Below are 22,758 nucleotides of genomic sequence, written 5' to 3'. Positions count from 1 at the left end.
ATGTAACAGCAAAACATGCTGCAGCATATAGAAATGCTTGCCATAGCAAATGCAGATTTTCCTAGCAGAAAGCATGGGATAAATTTTAATAACAAAAATTGGCGCTGCAAGTGTTCGCCTGCAGACAGACTGCTCTGTTTAGGGACACAATGGGTCACTGAGAGGCCTGGACAAAAATTTTCATTTCATTACCTAAGGAGTGAAGGTGTATGGTCAGCATGGAGTCAGTGCTGCTTCCAGCCTCAGAAAGAGGGATGGGATAGTAACTCATATAGGCTATTAGATAGCCTTTCAGTACAATAAAGCCTAAAAATCTCTTGCCATGAAAATACACCGCCCACAATCCAGCAGCATCTACTTTCTGATCTCTTCTAGAAGACTAACTTTATAAAAAGCTCAGCTCATTGTTCCGCTGGGCAGGCTTGTCCAGCCAAAGAGCTGCAAATGCCGACGTGTTCATGCAGCGTGAACAGTGATTTCACACTCACTTCTATGTAAAGATCCCAAATGTTTCTAAAAAATCTACCTGTTTTGCTATTTATATAGTTCAGAGGCTGCTTGTAGAGCTGCACAATGCGTGTGCAGAGCCTACTTTGATTTTCTGAAAGATCATTTGATCTTTCCCCATTGCGCTTCAAATAATCTGAAGCAGAATTGAAAGATGCAGAAAACTTCTAATGAACTTTTTTTCCTTTTGATTCAGATCCGATGGTGCAGAACCCAAACTTTAGAGTCACCTGAACACCCAGCTTCTTTCTTCACCTCTGCACTTGCCATCAGTGAGGCCACTCTCTGTTAAGGTTTCAATACATGCAATTTAAATATTCACACAAGACGTGTCCATTAAAAAAATGAAAGGGTGACTTCTACATCAATTGTTAACAGGGATCTCAGCATTGGACTGTTTTGGTGTTGGGCTTTTCGGCTGAGCAAGTAGATGTGCTTCTGGAACAACAGGCCTAAGAAATGGGATTTTGCAAAGGAAATATCTGGAAAAAAGTACTAGAGGAAATATATCTATCATTTTCAGAGAGACTGAAGCCTCTCAGCGAATGACAGCACATGAAATGCCATTACGGTGGGAGTGAAGGGAAGGAAGAAAGGAGGGATGGATGGTGGATCCCCATAGTATAATATGGTAGGTCCACCAAGTCGTGAAAAGACGTGGCGCTTGCTGTCCCCTAGGAAACTGGCCTCCCAATGGGACAGTGTTAAGCATGGGTTTTTTACTACCACTGCTCCTTTGATGCCTCTCATGTCAGGTGGAAATAGCCTGCAGAAAAGGCTGACACGAAGAAGCATGACGTGAGAACCAAATGGCTAGATCTTTTACTTGGGACAGGAGTCATGTTGACTTATACACCATCCCATCATCCTAAACAATTGCAAAACTGTCAAATAACAAAAATCAAGTGCTGCCATCCACTCACACCAAATTCCTGGCTCAGCAGAAGGCCTCTGCACACAGCCCTGGGGACACCGCCATGAGACAAAACTCGCCGCCCCCCCTCCCCCCCCCCCAGCACAGCCATGAAAGGCTTTGAGCTCAGCCTCCAAAACTGCAAAGCACTTGTTTTGTTGTGTGTGGACAATGCTTTAATCTGCCGGGCAAAAGCTGGATGTTGCTCTCTTTTATTCTGGCTGCACACAATTGCAACACTCAAAAAGAAAAGCCCCTTGCCCCCCCGATACCTGCTGCTCCTCCGAACTGCTGACGCCTGGGTGGGCAGCCCCAAGGCGGGGCCATTGGGATTTATTTAGTTCACTGCTGCAGATGATGCCTTTAGTGCCACAATCTGCCCTGGAGTCAAGTCCTAATCATCTGGGGGGGTGATTATGTTCAGTTCTTCCTCCCCAAACCCCCCAGACATAATTCAGATCCAAACTGGAGAGACAAGCAGGCACACAAGAGGGGAACCCGGCACCGCACAGCCCCCCCGAAGCCATGTACAGGAGCAGCTTCCTCCGCGAGGTGCGCAAGGAGAAGTATGAGCGGTCAGATGCCTACGATGAGCTGCGAGGCTCCCCAGAATTTGACAGTTTGGCCCAAGCCCGGGGCCTGGAGAACCTGCAGGAGCTCAATGAGCGCTTTGCCAGCTACATCAACCGGGCGCGTGTGCTGGAGCAGCGCAACACCATCCTGCGCAAGCAGCTGGAGACCTTCCAGCGCATGGACGAGCTGGTGGGCTTGGACGAAGCCTTCGCCGGGCAGATTGAGTTCAACCGCCAGCGAATGCGGGAGCTGGCATCTGACCGAGCCAAGCTGGAGCGGGAGGAGAAGGATGCTCAGCGCATGCTTGATGAGTACCGCAACAAGTAAGTCTTGCAAACAGAGGGAAGATAGCTGGTACCATTTCTAGAGTTAATCTTTGTAGTAAGGGTGGGTTTGGTGTCACCGGCTGCTTTGGTGATACCTCTCTATGTGTATCAGACTTGTATCAGGGATGGCATGTAAGCCCACGGTGAAAAGCAAGGTTCCAGGACCTAGAGAGATCTAGCTCCATTTCATTGTCTTACTGCTACTAGATGGGCAACTGCCTTCTCCCTTCTGTGGCAGTAGGTCCTCACCATGGTACACGCTGGGACTGCTGCTTATTAGCTTTAGGAGGATTGTGCTCTGAGCTGCAAAGAGGGATTAACACAATTAAAAACCAAACAGCTTGAAGCAAGTCTCATGTCTGAGCAGCACAGAGTTACATGACCCCAAACATCTCCTGAAGTGTGTGGGATATCTCTGAGAAACTTATTTACAGGCATTGTGGGGCACCTGGGCCAGTCTGTGCCAACCACTACAGATACCAGATAAAAAGAGTAAATAATTTTTTTCCTGGTATGTGAAATTTGCCTAATTCCCCTCCCCTTCTTCTTTGCATCCCGCTATTTCCATCTTATGTTACTAAAGCAATAGCTATAAGAACAAGTTTTCCCTAACTGCACCTCTTTAACCTCAATGGTGCCATAAATCAGAGTAGGAGCCTTGGGGGCTGAGGCATACGAATATGAGTGCCTGCAGCCATGTCTAGTCCTTTCCCCTCAGGCACAGGCAGTTTTGGCCCTGTTGCTTAATTAAATACACAATGAGACTCGGTGAGTATTGGTCGTAAAAGGGACTGCTCACAGGAGAGAAGGGTTCTGGCTCCCTGTTACGTATTGGTCAGGTTTTTCCCCCTAAATGCTCACCTGGCTAGTTCACCCAGGAAAATCTGGCAGCAGCATGGAGGCTGAAGAGGAGCTTTTGATCCTCCCCACCAAAGTGTGAAGGATGGACTCGATATAACATGCTTTTAGCTTAGAAAAACTTCTCACTGACAGTGATGGGAAGGAAAAAACTGAAATATTTTCAACAAATGCAGTTTTGGTAGAAGTGTAGCCACTCCCAGGCAACGCTTACCACACTTCATCAGAAACATTTTTGGTAAGGCAGAAAGTGAATCCTCTGGAGTGCTGTCTTGTAGCTGCAGAAACATAGGTCCCTCAAGATTTCACCCCTTGTCTCCATAACAGACTTGTCTGACTTGCTCAAACCACAGGATTTTTCAGTCTGATCCTATACTGGTTTTCCTCTGGACTAGAAAGTGTAAGACTCATAATATTTTCCTTTTCTGTCTCAAATAATTTTTCAACTGGAAAGAGCCAGAAAACAGATGTGAGATAATTGACGTTGAGGCCATCTGTGCCTTTGGGCTGTGGTCTGATGATGTATTGCTATCAGCAGCTGTACAGTCCTAAAGCACCCTCATCCTGCCCTCCTGAGCCCTGCATGCTGCTCAGCACACACCATCTGACCTGCCATGCTGCCACAGCTACTTCTGTGGCCGCCTTGAGATTTGAATCAAGAAAATCAACCAGCTAAAAAAAAAAAACAAACCCCACAAAACAAAAACCATCTGCAGATCAGTTCAGCGGGCTGCCACACGAACAGCCCATGGAGGCTGTGAGCTACGGCACAGCTATAGATATGCCAAGCCCTGATCTCTCTTTCTCATCTGATGGCAGAGAATTGCCCATCCCGGGGCACTGAGGCTTAATGCTGGAAATGGTCAGATATCCGTGATGCCCTGGCTCGGTGCCAGTGAGTAATAAGCACTTGATTAGGCAGTTTGGTGTTCCAATATTTATGAGTAGGAAATTCAGCTATGAGCCAATCCTATAATTTAGCTGTTGACTCTGATACTTGTTCAGATGGTTTTATTATGTGGTGTCCATGAGATTTTGACTAAACTCAGTACTTAAAGGTCTAGCTGCATATTAATTAACAGTATGTGCAAACTGTATAGAAGCATGTAGTCCTGTGATACGGCTGGACAAAAATGCATACTCCTTGTCCGGGGTATTTCAGGCAGGTGAAGAGTCAGTGCAGTGAAACACACAACTCCCTCTTTGATTTCAAAAACTGGCAAGAAAAACATTAGAAAAACTGGCCAGAAAAAATTCCTTTGTCCTGGCTACCTTTCGATGGATGCCTACATCCAACTGAGCAGTTTGTGGATTAACTGCCTGTATAGTTCCCCAGCAGAAGGATTTGTGATCTGCCATGAAGATAAGTTACTTTTTATTAGAGTTGCTTTACACAAGCTGTAAATAGCTGGGGAAGCATACAGGGTGTTGAAAATCCTGGGGGGAAATGCCCAGAGAAGGGGTTGTGCTATCTGAAAGTGAGATTTAGGACCTGTTACAGGGGTAGCTAGTGATGACTTAAGAGAAAATGGATGGTGCCTTGTCATACAGTCCCAGGATGTTCAGTCAGCAATAAACAAAAGTAAAAAGGATACTTTGACTATATCCAAGCCAACATGTTGCCATTTGAAAAATGAAACATATGCAGGACCGCTGCCATGGAAGGGCTCTGACTGACTTTTAACTGAGTTGCCTTCGGTTGACACCAAGAAGTGAATTTTGGGTGTATTTTTTCTCTCTTGGGAGCTGCTGAATCTGACCTGAAGAAAGACTTTGAAAGTCTCTTCAGTGTCTGAAAAAAAATTGGTTGGGTTTTGAGCTGCAGGTGTTAAAACAAGGCCAGTGCTCTGACACCACGTGCTCTGCCTTCTCACCATGTTTCTAGCTTACAGCTGTCCTGATAGTTATGATTTCAGCTACCTAAACTTATAAATAAAGCTCTCTAAACAAAATATGGGAGAAATAATCTTCTGTGTTGAGGTAGGGCCTTGCCATGCTACCAAAACAAGAAGATTCCTGTGCTGAAGACCTGCTTTCCTACCTGGGTTTGCACTGGGTTGGCAGCAGGCAGCGTGAGTTTCTTGCTTCCTTTTGAAACATTAAGCATCTACTTTTGGCACACTAGGACTTAAAAACCCTCTTAGAGTGGAGCATCATGTATCAATTAGTTGACGAATGCCTCTGTCCTTCACTAACGCAAAGAATTTTAGCTCTTACAACCCATTCCTTTACTCACATTAACAATTTGGGAAATATATTTATATATATAAGTAGACCTTTTAAAGCTACATTTAAACACAGTAGGGCCTGGAACTGCTGGGTCTTTACAATTAAATGCACATGAACCGTTGAAAAGTAGATCTTACATTAAAATTTATTTTTAAACCCTCTGTAGTCACATTCATAGCTTTTCACATTAACATGAATAATTCAAATTCTGTACCAGTGGAGAATTCTTCCTCTTGAAGTTGCAAAAAAAAGCATTGCTAGGGATTGTTTGGATGCATCTCATAAAAAGGCTAATTATGCTAATTTTATTGAGCATCATTATTATAGCAACATTGCATCTGGCTGTGGGAAAGGCTTGTATTTCTCTCTCCATGATATTAGGAAAGATGCTGAAACCCAGATTTTAGTGCCCTTGACTGAACAGGATTAATTAACTTGAGAAATTAAAAGTCTTGCTAATCGATTGTTTCATTTAAAATTCATTCGCTGCTAATCTTGTGGGTTTTGCATGCAATATGATTCCTTGGAAGTCACTAAACATGGAAATTGATGCTGTGTTCTCCAAGCTGTGCCACGTGGTGATGCTCTGACCTTGGAGGCCACAGCAGAGACCCAACGCCTGTGTGAGAAAACAAAAACAAGTAGGAAAACACAATAGATGGGGTATGGGGAGCAGTAGGGACTCCACCAGCAAAGTCATCTTCAAGCCCTGTCTGCAGGGCTTATCTCTGCACTGCTGCCGCTTCTCTGGTGATAGGGAGAGTTTTATCCTGCTGTAGGCAGGGAGGTCCAGCCTGCCCTCCACCCCCTCCTCAGACTGCCAAAATCTTGCCGTGTGGCTGTCAGCCCAGCCTCTTGATAACACAGGTAGCAATCTGTTCATAAAAGTGAAGTGCAGCCCCCACGGGGCTCATCCTACCTTTCAGGGTATAACCCACAAGCATTATTGCCCTGTTTGTTGTCCTTGCAGGACCAGCATTTTGCAGTTTGTGCTCTCTTTAGCACACAAATTGCTGTCATCTATTGGGAAAAGGCTAGTGAAGTGCCTCAGGGAGAGCAAAAAGGAGAAAAGTAGTAGAGAAGTTTAACCTTGGCTAGCAGCAAGCCAAGAGGATTTATATATTGCTGGAAGAGTTCAGTAGGGTTCAACAGAGAAGCAGCATTTCTCATCGTATTAAAGGTGCAGGCTTGACATGAAATTATCTGGTCATTGAGCATCACTTGGATGTATTGTGACTGTTTTCTCTTGGAGCGGAGCTAGCCTTTGCACTGCAGCCGAGGCAGGGTCCAAAAAACAAGGACCTTGCCCTGGCCCCATCTTTTAAAGAGTAAGCACAGCCTGCCTGTCAGCTGGGGATGGGAAAAAAGATTTACAGTGGTGCCGGAGCCATGGCTTTCTGGGTGTAGAAACAAGCCTAGCAGTGGGCTTCCCTCCTGTATGCCCGATGCTTTCACGGGGCCAGTGCCCTGAGCTGTAGGGTGGCTCAAGGGGCTTAACAAATACCTGTAAATCTGTTCGTGCCCCCAGAGAGAGCTGCTAGCTTAAGAGAGGTGAGGTGATGGGAACGTTTAAAGCTCTGATTTGCTTTCTCTGAGCCTGGCAGCCCCTGCTGTTCCGTTTCTTTTCCCCTATGTAAAAAAAAAATGAATATCCCTTTTTTTCTGAACAGTCCAAAAACATTTGTGGCAACCCTATATCTACTTGACCAGGTGAGGAAGTGTTTTGTTGTTTTATATTTAAAAACCAAGCAAATAAACTTATGGCTCTTACGGTCCAGGAAAGGCTGACCAGCAACCACCTAAGAAAAGCTTCACTTCTTTTCAACACTTCCAGCTAATTACTTGAACAGTGAAATCAGTTTTGAAGGATAACAGGGCTGCAATTTGTCTGCCACTGCACTTACATAGATACGTTTCAGCAGGCACAGAAGCATCATGAGGTATCTCAATAATTTCTAAGAGGTCCTTAGCCCTTTTCCACTGAGCTTCCAGAGTAGGTTGAACATCACTTAAAAGCAATGCTCCTTCAAAGGATAATCACATAATACGAACATTCTCAAGGCTGCCAGGTGGATTTATGGCTGTGTGACACAGCAGGTATTTGGGTCATTTGAGAGTGAAGGAAAATGTAGCTGAATATTTCAGTCATTGAGAGAATTTTTTGAGTGATAACCTAGCAACTAGGTAGATTTGAGCAGTTCTGAATGACATTAGGGCTGAGGTTTAGACCCTGATTGTTGAATGCTTGTATATTACTAGGAGTGTAAATCTAGCCTTTTATTGTAGCTGTGTGTTTGATTTTCATAAGCTACCACATTCTGCTTCGTTCTTGCTCAGTTATCAGAAAGAATCTATATTAACAAAGTGTTTATTGCCAACTGCACACAAAAAGTTTGGAAGATAGAAAACTGATTGAAGGTGAGCTACTTAATGAACAACAGAAACAATGGCAGTCTTGCTTTTGAAGCTGAATGTTCATGGGTGTATCCTTGGAATTGAACCCCATGTTAATACAAATTTACAAAAAGATATGGATTTTTTTTTTTTTTTTTTGAGAATAGCACTTCAGCTGAAGAGGCCCGGCAGTCTGTAGGAGTGATGATGACATAAAACCTCATCATTTCCAATTGTTTCTTTGCTGTTTGTTGTAAGATTTGAAAACAGACCGATGACCAACGCTGCTAATATTATGGGATTTCAAAAGAAGGGAAAGTTGGGAAACGAGAGCACCAAGTTGGGTCCATTTCTTTGTTCTGCAAAGTTCTTCCTTTGTGGTCCTGGTCAGTTCATGAGTGACCCCATCCTTTCAGCTTTCCAAGACCTGTTGACAGAGATGAGAATAACATTGGCTGTTTGTCCTTCAGGAGGTAAAAAGAAAGAACTGAGGTTAACATGACCATTATAACTTGATTCTTGATAAGTTTAGTCCAGGAACGGACAAGTTCCCTGTTAAATGGAGCAAGTCCCTTAGATGCCACCAGCATATCTGGGCTCAATCGATGATTTGAGAAGACAGACAAAGGCTTATGTTCAATTCTGAATTTCAGCCAAGGTTCATGCTTCTGTTGATGTCTATTGCTTGTACTGCAAATGAAGGACATTCACCACCGGAATTGACTTGTCACATGCCATGAGGTTTTCTTGTAAGAAAATGACAGCTTTTTATCCCTCTGTATCTCATTTTAGGGAAAGCAAAGGGATAAACAGGAATTGACTATATTTACGTACTTCTGCACTGGCAGCAGATGGAGTTTGATGAGCTACTTGTTCAGTACTGATGGTGAAGTCTCATTGCCTTGTACTATAGGATGCTTCTGGCGGCTTGGTTTTGGTTTTTCTTTTTGATGGGGTCTCATTAAACCATATTTCCTGTTAAACATGTCATAAGTAGTTTATTTAGGGAAAAGCATAAACAACAATATTAAACAATTAGGAAGTTGTATACTCTGCAGTTAAAAGGGTTTTCTAGAAGGCAATTCTATCTAACATACACATAGAGAGTCCTAATTCTTGAAGAACATGTGCTGATTCCTGAAATCAAAGATAAATACAATATGCATCCATTGTTCACTCAGTACAGGAACATGCACATTGTGCTTTTGTGGACGTTTTATAAATGCATAAGAATACTTGGCTAAGTGCAGTCCTTTCTGAGATTCACATGTGATTTTGACCAAGCTAAAATATAAATTGCTATTAACGAGGACACACAGATTGATCCATCGAAGCATCCTAAATATAACATTATTCATATGTAGTCAATATGTGAAATTGCAACCCTTGTGTTTAAGGAGTCTGTCATGAAAATGCTTATTGAACAACGTCAGGTTGAACAGAAAACCAAGTACCATGTAATGAAATGCTAATGTGCTAATGTACCAAATACTCACGTAGCAACCACTGATGCACAGCTGTCACTCTAGTCCAATGCCAACCAAATATCCTATTATTGTAAGTAGTCTGTTCTTGGGCTTTACTGTGAAAAAATGATAGCAAATGTGTGGCATTCCCTTGTCTTCTGCTATGTAAGTTGAAGGCAAGTTATTCAACTCTAGAATTACTCTCAGCATCTGGGACCAAAAAAAAAAAATTAATGCTAATGCATAAATAAATCTTTTGGGCCCTTTCAAGATTCATGTTCTGCTTTAGTGTGAAGCATATATTGTGCATGATAGTGCAGACAAAAATGCAGTTTGAAGAAGGACAAACCATTGAACTTCATCTCCTTTGTTCTATTTGCAGGTATAGAAATGAACGTGAATATCAGCAGAAGCTAAAAGAAACCCTTGAACGCCTTAATAAGGTAAGCCTGGAAAAGTGGAAAAGAGAAAAGGTCTTTATAATTTTTTTTCTTTGGGTTTCATTTACTACAGCAAGCTGCTTTGAAGCAGCAGTGGGAAATTAAAATGTCAGAGAAAGACATTTCTTGTCATTATGCACTGATGAAAAGTTCTCCTTCCCCTTCATCCCCCTCCTGAAGCCTGGTGCAAATGGCTGAGCTTCAGCCTGTGTGTATGCACTGTGTAGCGCCCTGCTCTGTACAGTCCTGATTTTGGTCACGTAGCCCACAGCCTCAGCTATGCTCAGGCCTTCATGAATTTCTCAGGAAGACCAAGGGCTAGGAGGACCTACTGTGTAACACTCCTTTTCAAGCATCAGCAAATGCCTCCTGCATTCATTTTGGGATCTGCAATTGACACACATGTTGCTTCTTCCACACCCAATGTGAACTTTGAAAATTCACCCTTGCTGAAGATCTGGCACGCATTTAGGTGCCTTTAATAACTCTCTTTAACTCTTAACAATTTTTTTTTAAAGTTGAAAGACAATTTCTCTCTGAGCAAATTAGAGTCTACACACAGAGGTAAGAAAAAGCCCATTTATTAGTCAAATCATGCAACCAATTCACATGTCTGAGTCCAAAATTAGACCAGAGAAAAAGTGTTGCTAAATACTTTCTCCGTATAAATTAAAGTATGTTTAGTACTGATATCATGGCATGAGAAAATGCTGATTGTGTCAAAGTTGTGAAGTCTGGTGTGTCTCAAAGCTCCTCAGTCCCTTGCAGCATGTGGTCATCCCTTACCAGGACAAACCTTCAGCTCGCCATTAGGTTTCCAGATAAAAGAGAAGCCCCCAAAAAACCCTGATATATTCCTTACACAGTAAAACACAAGGGAAGTTTATATTGAGCTGTACTTTCCTGAGTTATAATACCATGGGAAGAGAAATAATAACAACAAAAGAAGAAAAGATGAAAGTTTACTAACATATTTAGGAAGTTTCCAAGCCGGGTCTGTAAAACTGAGAAAACCTGATTCATCCTCTCTTGCCTACTAGCTTTTATCTGAGTGAAGAAAGTTGTATTATATCTTTCCTCAGTTCTGCTTTTCACAGCTTGTCCTTCATCTTCTGTATTTGGGAACAGTTATGTGTGAATTAAATAGAGATTTTTTTAAAAATTACTGTTTCCCTGCTACAAGTGGCAGGAGCTGTTCTGCTTGAGCACTGTCATGTCAATGATAAGGATGTTTTATATAAAAAAGTAGTAGTGCATTTTAGCATTTCTGTCTCCAGTGAGCTCTAGATATCCTGCATCAGTGCTATTTTCCAAAGCGCTAGTAGGGCTCTTGGGGGCCCTGCAAGCTCTTAAAAAATACCTATGGAGGCAAATATTTTGTGAGGGGTAGCTGGAGCTGGTGGGTCCATCTTCATGGTTCCTCTCAACCAATCTGTAGCTAAAGAAAAGTTAATGGATTTGACAACCCTTGGCACAGCTGATAAGATCTTGAGCTGTGGAGGGAGCTTTTATCCCAGGCTGCCCCTGTTGCAGCAGCTCCTTGCACTGGAGCACCGAATGCTGGAGGGAATGCATCTGATTTTCTGTACGGTGTCCAAGATGTAGCCCAAAACCTGCATGTGCCGATGTAAACCCATGCCTGTTCTGACAGATGGAGAATCAGTTTGGAAAATCAGCAGACACTGGTTCTGGAGAGATCTAAGGGATTTCTCTTCCATGGTAAATGAAAATGCTGCTTCAGCACATGGATCAGTGTTCTGGAATCAGCACCTAAAGCAGAATGGTTTTTCAGAAGCTGAGTGACTAGCAAATACTGCAAAGTTCAGAAGAAAATGCGTTGGGCACTGTGCTGTTCTGATATACAGCATCAGTGAAGCTGATCTATCTGAAAGCTTCAGCATAAGGGAATAAAGGGGAAAATATTTTTCCCCTTTGGAGGAACATTTGGAAAACCCAATGCTGCTTTTGCTTATTATATGTAGAAATATTTGCTTATTGCTATTTTCTAGGGGCCTGGGGGCTTTTTCTGGCTCCCTCCCCCAGACCTCCCAACATGGCCATTATCCCACTGATCTTCCTCTCAATAGGAAGGCAGAGGAGTGCGGAAAAGCAGTGGGCATTCCTGATGACTAGCTCCGAATGTGCTGGTCTGGATGTGTCTGAATCAGCCACTGTCTCACAAAGCAGAGAGACTGCTGGAGAGCTCTCTGGCCGGGAGGCTCAGCGGCATAATGAGACAGCTAACATCTACACATTTTTGGAATAGTGCATGCTGTGCACATGCAAAAAGGAAAATTCCCTTCTACGGGTTATATGCTGCACCCATAGATTTCAGTGGTTTATTTGCAACCTGTGATCCACTCACTGAGACGTTTTTACAGCACGTAGGTAATTTTAAAGGGGGATTTTTATATCCTTGTTTTTTTTTTTTTTTATTTACACTTCGAGTTAAATGCAGAAATCAAGATTTTCTTGAGGAAAATTGCAAACTCACAGAGGAATGTAGAAATTTTGTAGAGTTGCAAGGAAGATTCAGTTGACTACTTTCTCAAAAGTGGTATTTTACAGTATTAGTTAATGATAAACCTAACCAAGAAGGTGTGCATTAAGTAGAAAAATCAAGCTGTTGCTTTCACCCTTACATATTTCTGAAATATATTGCCAAGTTCCATGGAAATTACTCTGTGTCCAAGGGTTTGTATTGAATAGCATAACGTAGGAAAAAAATCTAAATTACACTTTTGAACAGAAATGGAGATTTCACTGGATTTAAATACCGGTGCCACTCATACCTATGAACTTTGAGATCACGATTGTGAGTCATACACCTTATTCCCTGAATTAATCAGACATTACGAACTTTTGTCCTCACAAATCCCAATGTATTAGAAACTTCTGCAGCAAGGTGATTTTTTCTGGACTTGCTCATCTGTCATTTTTATTTCTAGAAATGGCTCCAAACTGATAAACATCTGTGGTACTTGAGAACATGCCAAAAGGAGTGAAAATACTTTGGACCAGCCTGGATATTTTTTTTTTTTTTAAGGGCTTCTTTACTGGGGATATTAAAAAGGCATCTGGATACCTCAGGTCCTGTCATAAACACTAAAGAAATCAATGCTTTAGTCTGTTGATGTTACCTGTTTTAGATGCATGCACTGTTGCAAGCTTTTAGTGTCAAAGACTGGTATTTCATAGCATCTATTACTTGGCTCCCAGCATTCATAAAGCATATGGTAAACAAATTTTGACAGTGCCAGTGCTGAACTGTATCATAAATTACATTTGTGCAGAAGACAAATGTGTACAGTGGGAGAACACGATGAATAAGGTGCCAGTTGTTTGTTGGTTTCATAATTCTTTTGTTTCTCCCAGTAGGCTTTAATCCTCCACGCAGGCTGCTACGCATGTACAATGACTCGCATTATGGCTAAGTGGCTGCTGTGTTTTTGGCACTCCAGGCATATGTGCTGACTGTGCCACGTGTCTCTGCATTGCAGGAAGCTGATGAAGCACTGCTGTGTAACCTGGAGCTGCAGATTGAGTCCCAGTTCCTGCAGGATGACATTAATGCCACAAAGGACAGATACAAGAAGGTAACTGGCCGAATTTGCCATCTTCTTTAGCTCTTCCTTCTAGAGACACGTGTGAAGCCTTGCCTTTCTCCATGGTCTGTTCAGTGGCAAATTAAAGCAAATCTTGTTTGTGTTTTGGTGGGTAAATATAGCACTATATATTTTCAGTGGGCCCAACAGCTGCAGCTGTGGAGGTCAAGCCCAACAGCTGGATGGCTGCAAGTTTCCAGATTCACTCCCTCAGTGTCCAGTGCCTACAGCTGTAGCAATCTCTTGAATTTGTTGACCTGTTACCATGACTCAACCCAGCATGCTGGTCAAGCTGTCTTGTATTTCATGCTAAGAATCTATTTCTTTCATCAGAAGGGGATACCCAGTTTTCTGGGCCAGAACGTTCCAGTTAATCAGCAGACATAATCCTGTGGCCATATTTTTACACTGCAGCCAAATTTTAACACATGCAGCCCCCTTCTCCTTCCTGGGAGAGATATGATGCTTGGGGTCAGGCCACTGTCCCATCTTTACTGCTTTTGAAAGAAGAGACTTACTTTTTTGGACCACATACAAAGGTATTTGTGGTTCTTATTTTGAAAATCTCGTGTGAAATTTGAAATCAGAGAATCTTTAATTAAGACTATGAACTATATTGTCACTTAGTCAAATGCCTGTAATGCACCCTTAGTATGATGAAACTGTTAGCACACATGCACTCAAAATTAGGTCTAAAACCACACTGCAAAACCAAGTCTGAACATGAACTGGACTTTTATGTACTGAGAGAAGTAAATATCTAGGAATAAGCCCCAGAAGTGGAGCACATTAAGGGGAGTACCTTGCTATGGCATTTTCTGATGAAAATGTTTCTTTCTTCACCACAGAATCTTATGGAAATCCAGACCTATGTCAATGTTTTGCAGCAGATCATCCAGACAACACCTCGCGTGTCCCCTATAACCACTGGCATATGTGAGGTAAGTATTGCTCTGATAAATGCTTCAAGTCAGAGACAATGTTTTCTCCTAAAGCACCCCAAGATCCTCTAACTCCCATTCCAAGGTTACATGAAAACTGCAACAACTATGAGTAAGTACATAGTAAGTATGAGTAAGTACTGAATACGAGACAGAAAACTAGCTGTAGCTTTGAAAAACTGAATTGATCAGGAGAAGAGAGATAGAGGTTATGTTAGTCAGGTGCACCCCGGTGTACGTATTAGCCCCAAAAATGGCTTGTTCAAAGTTAGTTGCAGTAGTTGTGCTGCCTGTCTAAGGAACTGGCAGGGTATCTGAGTATTTACAGAGAATGTAAATCTTGTCCTGAAGGGGCGAGATGTGGTGAAAATTTGTAATCAAATAAATTGCTACAGACAAGATGAAAACTTGATTTCCACCAATATGAGTTGTTATCCAAAAACATTTATTAGTTGGAAGAAGATAGGAACAGCTGTATCTATAGGGTCTAATTTCAACATAAGCTGTACTTCTACAGTCCTGCCATTTGACATCTTTTATTCTTAAAGCCCTGCCACAGGGGTTTACTTGAGGTTCAGTATCTATCTTTTTATTTGTCTCTTGTAATTTTCTGTTTGTCTTTACGGTTTATTTCCAGTAGTGGAATTTCTTTTGGCTCTTTTTAAAAGAGTGTAACGTACTTTCCTGTACACATGTTGTTTTCTTCCAACCAGGAAAAACTGATAGCAGAGAGGAGGATCCCTGTTCTGCAGAGCCAGCTGGAGGAATACAAGAGCATCCTCTGCCAGCTACAGGCGCAGAAATACAAACTGCAGACAGAGGTACTGTCATCACTAGCCACAAACACAACCATGATGCTCATGAACTCAGCTCTTTTTATGGTCACATGATAAAACCTGAGTGGCCTTTATCAGGGTCTTGTGAACTCAGTTGACTTGGAGGTGTGTTTTCTTTTTAGTTTTCCATGTTTTTCTTGAGCTGCTTCATTCCCATTCTCTGAGTGGTCCAAAGGTCCAAATTGTCAGGTTTAGATGTCCAGGGAGGGCTGTAAGTATTATAACCAAAATGAAGCTGTCTTTACTTATCGGAGTAGCTGGCGGGAGAAGGATTCCACATCGTAGCTGGATTCCTGCAGGACAGACTCAGCAGGTCACGGATGGAAAAGTCACACAGGGCCGGTCTTGCTTGTTTTCTTACTGAGCTCAGGCTGGAAATTGGCTCCATGAAAAATGATGGGGGACCTTCTGGGCTCTGCCCAGTCCTTTCCATCAGTACCACATCCAGTGCTGAGCTTGCTGTGAGAAGGACTGGACAGGCTTAGTAATCAAAACTGAAATAGGTATCAAGCTACACTGGCAACCTGTGTTCATCCCTGTCACTGCTAAGCACTGAGTCAAGGCCTCTCCTGTGCTTAGACGCTACCCGCACCAAAACCATCTGCTTTTTGCCAGTTCCTGATTTGCAGAAAATGCTGGCCAAGGCTTTGACTCACTGCTCCTGCCCATCTCCCAGCCAAACCTGCTGTAAATCAACCTTCCTTCTCCAGCCAGTGTCTCCAAGTGAGAGTGCAATGCAGGGATGAGAGTGGCAGGAGATGGAGGAGCAACTAAAGTCAGTAGAAACCAGACCTGAATAATTTCCCATGGCAGGTCTATGTCCACACAGTTGAATGTTTCTTAGCAGATAGGGGTGGAGAATGACCACCTTATGGCCTCCAAATCCAGCTTCCTTTGTGCCTAGAGTTGTCCATCCGGGGTGAGGGGAATGATATGATAGCATAAAACACCTTTTGGTGGGATTTTGGACTCTTCTGGACAGCCATAGCAGCAGCTTTGAACTTTCTGAGCTTAATACCTTTCACTAGGGCACTTGGGGACAGTGCTCCCACAGGTCTTTTCCTTGGTCTCTTTCTCATGTCTGATGCTCTGGTGGAAAGGACACATGCACTCTGGGAAGGGCAAGAATCAATACGGTGATAAGTGAGATAACGAATCAGTATAGAAAAAAGGGGAGAAAATCAGCCTTCTGCTGGCAGACGGAGAGAGGCGCTCTTTGGGGAATTAATCATACTGCTTCCAAAATCAAATCTTCATGTCCCATTTAGAAAGAGTTAATTAGTTCATTCATTCTCACGCCCTGAGATTAAACGAGTGTAATAACTTTATGAGTGGAGGTTGATGGCATGATTGCTTGTGACAATGAAGGCTGGATCTGATGACTGAGGTGTCCTCGAGCTCTTTTGCTTACCTGTTTCTGGACCTGATGACTGTGCTGCTGAGATGTTATTGACCCCACCTTGTGAGCACTAAATACTAAAGAGGTCTGTGGAACTTGTTGGTCCACTTGTACAATGCAATGCAGTCAAACTAATGGCAAGGGACTTAGCTCGTAAATTTAGGCTCTGAAAAGGCTTTTGAAAATCTTGCCTGTAACATGTAGAAATAAATCAATTATTAAAGAATCCATTAGTCAGTTATTGCCCTATTAGCTTTTTGTGAGTTCACCTCTTTAAAAGCTGTTTGAAAAGGGGAAAAAAAGCCCCCAGGTGATAAAGGAACTATTATAAAAGGCTGAAAATAGCAGAAGAAAGCAAGAGCAGAATTACACCGTCAAATAACCCACCGGTAACGCCTGCCCCTTGTTTTTGCAAAGCACTTATCGCCACCTCCTGGGTGATGTGCTCTCCCATGGCTGGAGTTGAAGCCTTACTGCACAGCAGTTACTTCTACTGCTGAAGTAAAAAAGCCAAGGAATTGAATTTAAAAAGGAAGCTTTTTATTTTTAAAAAAGACCCTTCCTTAACCTTCAGTGCTTGGTCTCGGACCACGGAGAAGGAAGAACAGGTTTTGCCCAGGTGCATCTTCCTGGTTAAGAACTTTTGCTCTCCTTGTAAGACACGGCTGGCTCTGCCGAGGCCATCTCTGCTGAGCTGCGAGTCATGCAGCGAGACATCAGCCAGGCTCCTGTGTGTGGGGCAGGAGACATCACACAGCTGTTCCCTTGGTTCATGCTGATCCCATCACGCTTATTGTAGAAGAGAAGCCGTGGGATAGATAAGGGAGCGGGGGACTTACTGATTTTGAATACCCAAACAAATGCAGTGAAACGGCTGCTGTGTTTCAGCAGTGCAGCCTCACGCAGGGTAATTAAAGGCAAGACATGTTTTATTACACTTGAAATATGGGGATGCTGAATGCTTCAGAGCTGCTTCTTTTATGCACCAATTTTGTTTACCAGACAGCCATGCTGGAGCAAGCGATTAAAAACACCCAGGAGAGTTATGACGATGAAATTCAGCTTTACAATGAGCAGATTGAAAACCTTAGGAAGGGGATAGAGGAGGCCGAGAGAACCTTGGAGAAGTACACGACCGACTGCCGCCAGCTGGTGATCTACCAGCAGTCCCTGGAGAACGAGCTGGAACGGTACAAACGTATCATCGAGAACGAGGACAGCCGGTAAGGCTGGATTTCTGGACTCCTCCAAAGGGGCCAGTGATCTCTTTTATCTCCTTTGAAAAATGTATTTTTAAGGGCATTTGATCCACCCAAAGCTATGGCCATTTCATGCCTCTCACTGCTAGATATCCAGGGACAGGAATCTAAATAGAAGCCAAATCTGGTCAAGCCTCTGCCGAGGAAAAGGTCAGAGCCATTTTGAACTTCTCTCTTCCATACAGTCCCCTTTTCAGATACTGTCCTGGCATCAGTACGCAGAAGTCAGGAGCATATATATGAAAGCAATTTGAACGCCCTCTCCACTGCCCAGGCGTTTGTGAAGCTGCTGCCGTACAGGCAGGTTGGTTTTGCAGGGCTCAGGCAGGGCAAATGTCCTGTAAAGCAAAACACTTTCACAGCAAACCCATTCTTCAGGCAAGGTGGGAGGAAAAAAGGTAGAATATAAGAAATTTGCAGGGATTTGGGTTGTGCTTAAACCTACGGAGGAGCGCTGGCTCCCTCTAATGCCAACCATCAGCCTCACATGAGAAAAGGAGCTGGGCTTTCACGGCAGGGCCTGCAGAGGCAGATGCAGCAGGGCCAGACCCCTGAGCGCCCAAACCGCTGCTCTGGCTTGTCCAGAAGATGCAGGGGAAGGACACTCACTAAGAGTCAATCATCTCACGCAGGGAACAGATATTTTATCAATTTTCAGTATTTCATTTTGGACACCAAGTTCTAGTTAGGAGTATTTGATCAGTATTTGATATTCTCAGTGCCAAAAATCAAAATGTGCATCTCTTGCGTATCTACACAGGGTATATATCTTCCCTAAAGGCCAAAATATTCTCTCAAATTCGGGCAGAGCAGAATAGAAGGGCCACAGATACAGTAACTGGTTTGCATATGAGCCAGCCTCTCGGTTTTAATTTTTAGTCCTTAATACCACTGACTCCTCAAATACTTTCAAAGGAAGACCGCTCAGTTTTCTTCTTGCCATTCTGAAAACAAGAATACGCAGGTAACTTTGTAACGGCTACCAAATGGCCAGCATGTACGGCGCTTGCTGACCTCTGATAGGCATGGATGGACCGTTTGCCCATCCAAAATCTTCCCATCCTTTCAAAGTGCTGTGCTAAATTACAAACCTGGTGCTATGGGTTTTAATCACTGGTGTACCTCATACTTAATGGAGCATCTCATGTCTCCTGCTGGTGGAAACCAGCCTAAGTCCTGTGAAGGTGCTGGGGCTTTGTCGATTCTCCCCAGATAAGAAACAGGCTGCCATCATTCTCTTTGAATCCACACCACAGAGAAATACATTTCTTTAGCCTCCATGGTTCATTTTGCACAATTTCACTTGCTCTTGATGGAAATGAGGGGGAGAGATCTGACTGATGTGTGTCTTCTCTGGCAGGTTAAACTCCGCTATAGCAGGAACGCCAGTCACACTCTTCACGCAGATCTATAGGCCTGTCCAGCCTCCAGCTTCGAGGGGAAGAGGTAAAACTGTGACATGTCTTCCTGTCTGTCCAGAGCAGCAGCACTGTATTTTAAGATGTTTTTCCATTTGTCTTCCATATGAACGCCAGCCGTGACAGCCTGACTCCAGGCTTGCTAAGTAAATACGACAATTTCAGCTTACCTCAGCTGGCTTTGGGACAAGCTGTCAAAGGCCAAAACCACAAGCAAAAGAGCTTCTTTGCTAATTTCTGCAATTTACTACCTAGGCCAATCAATAGAGCAAAGTCAAAAGGCACCTGAAACTGTGGAAGGAGCCAGGGGTTTTGTGCTGAGTTGTTGAGAGCTGTTGGCTCACACCGCAGTCACATGCGAAGAGCAGTCAAGGCATGTTGAGCGCTGCAGGCAGGCGGAGGGTGCTTTTTTGGGCCTGTTTACATCCCGTGGCCTGGATTCCTTTGAATGGTGGTACCTCCGTGTTGTATGATTGCTAGTTAGGATTAGAATGCTTGTAAACCTGGTGACAAAGAAATGGCCAGGACTAAAGTAGCATGGCTGCTTTTAACAGAGGGGAGTTGGTTTATAGAAAGGTACTGTAGGTACTAACATATGGGATGACCTTAGCGTAGCTTAAACCCAAGGCTAGCTGTGCTTTTACTAATAACTGCCCTGAGAATGGAGACAAACTGTCAAATTGAGGGGGTTTTAGAGTGCAGCTGTAATTTTTCTAACAACTGCTCTGTGTACCCTGGCAGAAATGGGTCCATAATGCCTGAGACCAAATCCTCAGCAGCTGTAAATAACTACCTTGTTGCAAAGTGTTGTTTTATACCTGCTGAAGATTCGGCCTGTCTCCAGCCTCACCTCTGCTTCCTACCTGCAAGGCAAACAGGGCATTTCATGTATATTGTGATACCTGTGACTTGGGACAAAACAGCTTCCTTGGGGAAAGCATATTAATATCTGTCTGTCAATGTGTTTCCATAATTCCCAGTACCAGCCTCTGTGTCTCTGCTCTAGCTGTTTGTGCCAGGGAAGCCAGCAGCCTGCCTGTGCTCCTGTGGCTGCTGCTGCTCAGCTACCGTGGGGTTTGGGACTACTGACAACCCAGGGGATCAGAAATAGCCTGCGGGCAGGACGGCCCTCTCTGGGGTCTAGAGCTCAACATTGGTGTTCCGGTGCTGCAGGATGCTGCTCCTCGGCACCGTGCTGCTGGCCTGGCGGCTGCTTAGCTCTGTGACCACTTGCCACACCTCCTGCGCCTGCCATACCCCACGCATCACATACACCCAAGTGAGTGGGGGTGCCTGGCTTGCCCTTAGCCCCACGGCGGGGCGTCCCCCTGCTGAGCCCATCTTCAGGAGCACTGGAGGAGCTGGTGGTGACACTCACCTGGTCCGCTCGCCCAGCAGCCCTGCGTTCAGCCAGGAAGTTTTTAAATAGGGCTTTTGGGTTTTGTTCCCCCCCTAAACCCTAGCAGGAGTTGTAAAAGTCAGACAAGCCATTTGCACTTAGTCCTTCTGCAAGGCCGTGCCTCTAACTTGGGGCACCTGGCTTCAACCTCTGCCGTAGGAGATGATGCTTCTTGTCTAGTTAGCAGGGCTGAACCCTGCCACGGCGCCTGGGAGGAAGGTGCTGAGCCTGGCAGCAGCAGCCGGTGCCCAACGCTTCTGCTGAGTATTAGCATGGGCCTGATAGGTCTGCCTCTCCCATGCATGGTTGTCCTGTCCTCACGCTGCGCATGACAGTGGTGACCTTAGACACCAAGCGGCCGCTTGGCCGAGGAGAGGCTGGTTAAGGTTAAGAGGAGAGGCTGGTTAAGGTGCTGACTGAAGCCGTGCTCACTGCTGCGGTGTTCAGCTCTCCGCCTGCAGCAGTGAGGGTGAGAGGCGGCTCTAGCGTTTGCAGCGACTGTGTTCAGCACTGTTTGTTGTTTGCTTTGTTCTAATTTTTCCCTAGATATCACCCAGGCTGTGCAAGACATTGCCAGTGTAAAGCCCAGACAAAAAGCTCTGACAAAGAAAATTGCCAGGAAAAAGGAGCTGATGTCTAAAGACATAACTGACGGTCTCTCGCCTGAAAGAATGTATGAAAGAACTCTGGAAGGTTTTGACCAAGATCCGCTGGAGTTTAGGCATGAAGGCTCAGTCACATGTGAATCCAGGCAGGAAGGATTAGAACTCGAAAAAGAAGCAGGCCCAGAGGACGTACCTGATGGAGCCCGCATAAGTAAAGCCTTCGATAAATTGTGTAACATTGTGAGGGAGAAAATAAGAGTCTGCAAGAGACCAGAGCCTAAACCTGATACCCATCCTAAGGGGCGTTACGTGCTGGTGACAGGGGAGGAAGGCTATGAAGAACCTTGCATCCTGGCCCCTTCCATCCCAGCTGGGGGAGGCATCACAGTTTCCACCGGCAACGGGAAGGTGATGAACGGTGGTGATGTGGAACCCATACCAGAGCTGCCAGAACCTGCTGAACCATCAGAAAAAGAGAAAGGGGCTATCTATGAAAGGAGAGAAGAGTTTGAACTCCAAGAGGAAGAGAAAGAAGATGTGCTTGAATGGGGCAAAAAAGCAAGAGGAAAAATTGAGCAAATCACAACGTATCCAGACATCTCTGAGCCTGAGACAGTTCCTTCCCCTGGTTTGGTAAGCCCAACTGAGCCAGGTGTCCTTCGAGAGGCAGAATATGACCGAGAAGATAAGCAGGGCCTTTTATTCAGGGAAGCAGGCTTGCCTGGCTCAATGAGCTATGAGAAGGTGGAGGTGGTAGAGTCCATTGAGAAGTTTTCAGATGACAGGATTCAGACGTACGAAGAGACAGCGATGATTGTGGAGACAATGATAGAGAAGACAAGCAAGAAGAAAACAGGTGACAAAGGCTCTTAAGTGACACCCCCCCACCCACCCCGATAGTCAACTTGTCTGGCATAGTTATTAAATGACTGTGGTTGTTTGTGTTTTGTTTTTTGTTTTTTTTTTTTTTTTTTTTTTTTTTTTTCCTGACCGAATGATACAGTAGTGAGGTTTTTGCTGTTTGGTATGGAACAGATTGATACCGTGATGGTAATTCTGTCTGATGTAGGCTCACCTTTGGTGCAACGACCACTAAAGTGCTCCAGGGCAACAAGTAATAGGTACATCCTATGCAACTGATTTTCATGATTAGGACAAGTTGAAAGTAATTATTATTAATTACAGAGCTACCTGGCTTTCCACAGTATCTGGAACGAATCTGCGTATTCCTCTACTGCTCCTATAGCTGCCGTACGATTCCCCATCTCTCAGACAGCTGCAAATGTTAACTTGTGACATCTGGTTCATTTAATAAAAGTTTTGCCTTCTAATGAAGATACCCACTGTGGGTTTGTGTTGCCTTTACCGATGACTAGAAGTCTCTACTAGTAAACGTCAGCCGACTGGGTGTGCAGTGTTTTTTCCAGGGAAAGGGCTGGATGCCTGTTAACCTAGATCTCTCTCAATTTACAGTCTTTAGAGATGAGCTTGGCAGACCTTTCTTTTTGGATCAAAAGACAAACTCTATCTGAAATAAGCTCTTACTTCGTATCTTCTCAGAATAAAACTAGAAATTCCACCAAAGTGGGT

The 22,758-nt window shown here is 44.1% G+C and overlaps 1 protein-coding gene across 1 annotated transcript; it reads left to right on the top strand.

Annotated features, from left to right (window-relative positions):
• Window positions 1-719: 719 nt before the first annotated feature.
• On the top strand, window positions 720-22,505 carry BFSP1 (beaded filament structural protein 1). The gene is made up of 8 exons (XM_005238606.3): window positions 720-2,316; window positions 9,649-9,709; window positions 13,207-13,302; window positions 14,160-14,252; window positions 14,966-15,073; window positions 17,490-17,710; window positions 19,107-19,192; window positions 21,110-22,505. The coding sequence occupies exons 1-8, from the start codon at window positions 1,946-1,948 to the stop codon at window positions 22,039-22,041; spliced, it is 1,968 nt and encodes a 655-aa protein (XP_005238663.2). The 5' UTR covers window positions 720-1,945; the 3' UTR covers window positions 22,042-22,505.
• The last annotated feature ends 253 nt before the right edge of the window (window positions 22,506-22,758 follow it).

This window comes from Falco peregrinus, chromosome 11, assembly GCF_023634155.1.
Source record: "Falco peregrinus isolate bFalPer1 chromosome 11, bFalPer1.pri, whole genome shotgun sequence".
In the NCBI taxonomy this organism is placed as follows: Eukaryota; Metazoa; Chordata; class Aves; order Falconiformes; family Falconidae; genus Falco; species Falco peregrinus.
Note: the sequence above shows the minus strand (reverse complement) of the source record. Positions and strands in the feature narration are given on the sequence as shown.

What these genes read in the sequence shown, in the direction of transcription:
- BFSP1 (XM_005238606.3), top strand. Translation starts at nt 1,946, where the DNA reads ATGTACAGGAGCAGCTTCCTCCGCGAGGTGCGCAAGGAGAAGTATGAG. An exon ending in CAAAGGACAGATACAAGAAG is followed by an intron (nt 13,303 to 14,159) that starts GTAACTGGCCGA and finishes TCTTCACCACAG; the next exon opens with AATCTTATGGAAATCCAGAC. An exon ending in ATCGAGAACGAGGACAGCCG is followed by an intron (nt 17,711 to 19,106) that starts GTAAGGCTGGAT and finishes CTTCTCTGGCAG; the next exon opens with GTTAAACTCCGCTATAGCAG.